A 4,929-nucleotide genomic window follows, 5' to 3' on the forward strand; every position below is an offset into this window, starting at 1 on the left:
GGTGTATATGTAAATATTCCCTTTTTATTTCTCCTGGGAGATAAATTTTCCTGTCTCACGACAAGGGCTATCAAAAAAGCTCATTGTTCGCGAATAGTTTATGTTCGATTCATCAACGAGTTCGTGTTCGATTCGTTTAATAAGTAAACGAGACGAACGCTTACAAATTTTTTCTGTTCATTTAGTTAAACGAACCAAATACGAACAGTGATGCGTTCGTTCGTATTCGAATCATTATTGTTCGAAATATAAAATAATTATATAAAAAAAATTTATGATATTTTAAAAAATTAATTTTTATAAATTATAATATATAATAAATTAATAATAATAATATATTTAAATACTATATTAGTAATATACTAATATAGATATTATATATTTATATAACATAAATTATACTATTAAACTTTTAATATAAATACTTTATATCAACTCCTAACCCTAAATCGTGAAACTAGTTCAGGTTCCCCTTTCCCTCTCCTCTCAAAGAAAAATATTTATGTACGTCATATGCAAGTGGAATTACAAGCGTATAAATGTTATTTGGACGGTATTGGAGGGCTATGTCGATGTTATTGGGGTTAATACACTCAATAACCTCACAAAATCTTTGAATGACAGGAAAAAAGATGAGCGCCGAACCGCAAAATGTATTGGTAGGTTATTGGGAGATTATTGAAATGTTATTGGGTTAATACCCCCAATAATCTCTTAATAACCCCCAATAACTGAGTTATTGGAAGGTTATTCAGGGTCATGCGCACGCAGAACTACGTGCGTATGACATACGTAAATAGCACTCCCTCTCAAAAGCCTTAGAAACAATTTTGGCCACCTCCATTCTTTCCTTCTCTCAAAATCGCTAGGTCTAAGAGGTTGTCGCTCGATATTCTTACTTGGTTTGTGTTCGTTTTTTACTTCTATTTGTCTTCGGCACTGTCTCTTTGTCCTCGATGTTGGCTCGACTACTCTATTATCGAGGCGTCATCATTGAGTATATTATCTAAGTTTCTCTAATATTGCATATTTATCCTTAGGTTTTCCTCCTAGCTTAAATTTTCTGAGATTTCTTTTAGATCTATTTAGAAATTTTTTAGTGAAATATAGTTTTTGGTTGTGAACAGAGAGTCTCGTATCAGTTAGGTGTGGGGCTGAAAAGTAGGATTTTATGTTATGGGCTGCCCACCACCCCGAATAGCTCTTTTGGGAGGTGATAAGCGGTATCAGAACAAATTACTGCATGTCAGGTGTGTGGACTCTCCAAGGTCCAGTGGGATCCTCAGAGGAGCCGATCCGCGACGAGGGCGTCATGTGATTGGGCGAAAAATGTCACGGATAAAAAATCTCACATCGGCTAGGTGTTGGGCCGAAAAACAATATTTAAGTCCTGAGCTGTCCACCACCTCGAAGAGCTATTTTGAATGGTGATAAGTTGTTTGATTAAATAATAACTTTTAAACATATAAATATATTAAAAATAGTATCTTTCAGCTACATTTAATCTTAGGGTCATTTACATGCATAACATTGATTTCTCATGCGTTATACCTAACACCTACACTTTAATTTTTTTTCAATTTATATATGTGAAAATTAAAAGTTTAAATGACAGATATGTGAATACATAAGAATTGAGTGGTGTGTATGCAAATCATTCTTTTATGCTATTGCGAGTTCAAATAAAAAGGTTGTAGGGATTGTTTTAGTGAAATTTTCGACGCGACTTTTTTTCTAACAAGAGGCAACACTTTTCCGACACCTAAATATAAAATAATTTTGTATCAATAGCGATGAGTACAATACATCGGATAAACGTCGGTACATGTAAATCGATGATAAATCCATCTGTTATTTTATTACCAACAAGCATTTTTTTTATGTCGAGTTGGTAAATATACTACATACGATTTAATTATTATTATCGACGTTATTTGACCGTCGTTAATAAGCTAATTTTTTGCAGTGTAAGCTTTATTTACCTTTCAAATAACTCATTTGAAGTGTTAAAATTTATTGTAATATGCTGCTATTGAAAGAAGATTGGAAGCACAACCAGATTAAAGCACAAATACTTGGTGGAATAGAATAGTGCCAAGAAATACTTGTAGTCACTTAGGAGAATAAGGAATCTTAGAAGACTTTGCAGGAATAAGGAACATAAATATAATATGAGAATCTTATATTAGTAAATCTTTTGAATTAAACAAAGGACTAATTATAATATATTGATGTTTAATCTACTTTTAGAATTAGGAAGTAATTGATGGGAACGATAATCTTGACTCAAAAATCTGAATACTATTTGATTGACACTTATACTTGCGTAATTGCTATTTTCATCACTGCACAACGGATCAACATACCGACCTCAAGCGTATGTGATGCTTTCCAACTACCTACTTATGATTGAGAATTTTGGATGTGATAATTCACCAACAAGTTCACCATCTTGAGTAGAAACTTGGGTCTGATTGGAATTAATTCACTAACGAGTTCACCAACCCCAAAGTTTGACAAACGCCTTCGGATATCCCTTCTACGTAGGCGCCAACTTCATCTTCCTCACTAGAGTCTTCTTAATTAGTCGAATTCATCTCATCTTCTTCAACAGAACATTGTTCCATGACGGCATCTCCACCACCACCAGAACAAAAGACGTTGAGCATAAAGGAAGTCATGACGGCATCTCCACCATCACCACCAGAACAAAAGACGTTGAGCATAAAGGAAGCTCAAACAAAAAACCAAAAAAAAAAAAAAAAGACATAAACACGGAATGCATTAAAGTCCGTAGCCATCCAAAGACGATTCGGCTCTGTGTTTTTTTGATTTAGCTTCGCATCACTATCTTGCTTTTCCTTTCTCATGACCAGGCTTAAATGCCATTAATTTATCTCGATCTTCCAATAGAAAATTATATCACTAACTACTATCGCACTTCCCATCTTCATTTGTTTATCCATCTCCCGTATTTCATGTGAAATGCACATGGTCGTGAGACTTTTTGAAGCAATTTTATCAACTGAATATTATATAAATTTTATATTAAAGTAAAAAAGATAACATATAAAATAATTTCTTAAAACTAAATTACTTTTCAATGAAAACAGAAATGCAAGTTGTCTAAGGTTTTATGATGAAAAAATATTTATGTATGTAGTACGCACGCACAATTTCGTGCATATACAGGTTACTCATAAGATATTTGAGGGTTATGAATATATTGTTGGGGAACTTCCGAATAACAGTAAAAAATATTAGCGTGGAATCGCGAAATGTATTGATAGGTTTTTGCGAGGTTATTGGGATGTTATGCTTCAATAACCTCTCAATAACCCCGAATAACTGAATTATTGAAAGATTATTTTGTGAAATATGCATATAGAATTACGTGTATATTCAGTAGCACTCCGATGGAATATAATATAATTTTATAATTATTTTCACATCTATATATCCAGAGCACTCTTCACTGGGAACCAGTCATCATCCTTTGGTTTTCAGCTAATACAATTCAAATGGCCTTCAACTTCGTCTTCAGTATCATACCTGCTCTTTTTCTACTGAGCTTCCTCAGTTGCGAAGTGCAGGCCCAGCTCTTAACGACAGGGTTCTACGCTCGCAGCTGCCCTAACTTGCAGACGATTGTGAGGTTAGCCATGGCCAGAGCAGTGGCCATTGAACCTCGAATGGGTGCTTCCATTCTCCGTCTCTTCTTCCATGACTGCTTCGTCAATGTAAGAACCAGTTCAGTCTTTCACCTACACCATTTTTTTCTTACTACTCTTTCTCTTCCATCAACACACAAGTCTGAATCTGCACACTTTTCAAGTCATTGAATTTTCTTCACACATACCATCCAATTCTCATGCATTTACATATATAAAACTAAAACACAATTCTCATCATTTATATCATCCAAATCTTTCTATACCGTAAAAAAAAAACATTTTTTTTTTTATTTTCACAATGTAAAAAGATCAATTTTTTTAATACTTCATCTTTGCTTTTCCATATTAGGGTTGTGATGCATCAGTCCTTCTGGACGACACCCCAACTTTTACAGGGGAAAAGAACGCATTCCCAAATCAAAACTCTCTTCGTGGCTTTGAAGTGATCGATGAAATAAAGTCTCTGGTTGAGGCTTCATGCCCTGCAACAGTGTCATGTGCTGATGTTCTCGCACTTGCCGCTCGTGAAGGTGTTGTTCGGGTTCGTATTTACTCTGAATTTGTCAGCTAAATCACATTATAATATAGTTATAATATTAATTCGAATTCTTACATAATTTTATAATTGTGTTGCAGTTGGGCGGGCCATCATGGCCGGTGGAGCTCGGTCGACGGGACTCGACCACGGCGAGCCAAAACGAGGCAAACAGCAATCTTCCCAGCCCTGATTCAAGCCTCTCAAAACTCATATCTATCTTCCAGTCGAAAAATATGAGCCCGCGGGACATGACTGCGCTCTCTGGAGCTCACACCATTGGCCAAGCTCGCTGCGCCACCTTCCGAACCCACATATACAACGATGACAACATAAACCCCATCTTCGCCACCATTAGAAAGCTGAACTGCCCCGCTTCAGGGGGAGACGACAACCTGGCGCCGCTTGAGCTACAGAGCCCCAATTTGTTCGGAGTTAACTACTACCAGAACTTGGTGGGCAGCGGGGGGCTACTGCATTCCGACCAAGAGCTCTTCAACAATGGCAGTCAGGATTTATTGGTTCGACAGTACAGTATAAATCCCCTGTTGTTCTTCAATGACTTTGCTGCAGCCATGGTGAAGATGGGAGCGCTTAGTCCGCTCATTGGCACCAATGGCCAGATCCGTTTGAATTGTAGGAAGGTCAATTAGCTAGCTTGAAATATGCTTGCCACATGTTTTGGCATGTGCTGCAAAAAATTATGATTATTTTAATTGA

At 36.2% G+C, this 4,929-nt stretch overlaps 1 protein-coding gene across 1 annotated transcript; it reads left to right on the forward strand.

Annotated features, from left to right (window-relative positions):
- Positions 1-3,521: 3,521 nt before the first annotated feature.
- LOC110027623 (peroxidase P7-like) lies at positions 3,522-4,929 on the forward strand. Its single transcript, XM_020729128.1, has 3 exons — positions 3,522-3,740; positions 4,024-4,215; positions 4,311-4,929. Exons 1-3 carry the CDS (start codon positions 3,522-3,524, stop codon positions 4,860-4,862), a joined length of 963 nt encoding a protein of 320 aa, XP_020584787.1. The 3' UTR covers positions 4,863-4,929.

The sequence above is a fragment of the Phalaenopsis equestris genome, unplaced genomic scaffold (assembly GCF_001263595.1).
Source record: "Phalaenopsis equestris unplaced genomic scaffold, ASM126359v1 Scaffold000002, whole genome shotgun sequence".
Taxonomy (NCBI): Eukaryota; Viridiplantae; Streptophyta; class Magnoliopsida; order Asparagales; family Orchidaceae; genus Phalaenopsis; species Phalaenopsis equestris.

Bases quoted from the DNA above. Each gene is read 5' to 3' on its own strand.
- LOC110027623 (XM_020729128.1), top strand. From the start codon at position 3,522: ATGGCCTTCAACTTCGTCTTCAGTATCATACCTGCTCTTTTTCTACTG. The intron at 3,741-4,023 runs GTAAGAACCAGT...TTTCCATATTAG, and splicing joins TCCATGACTGCTTCGTCAAT to GGTTGTGATGCATCAGTCCT. The intron at 4,216-4,310 runs GTTCGTATTTAC...ATTGTGTTGCAG, and splicing joins CTCGTGAAGGTGTTGTTCGG to TTGGGCGGGCCATCATGGCC.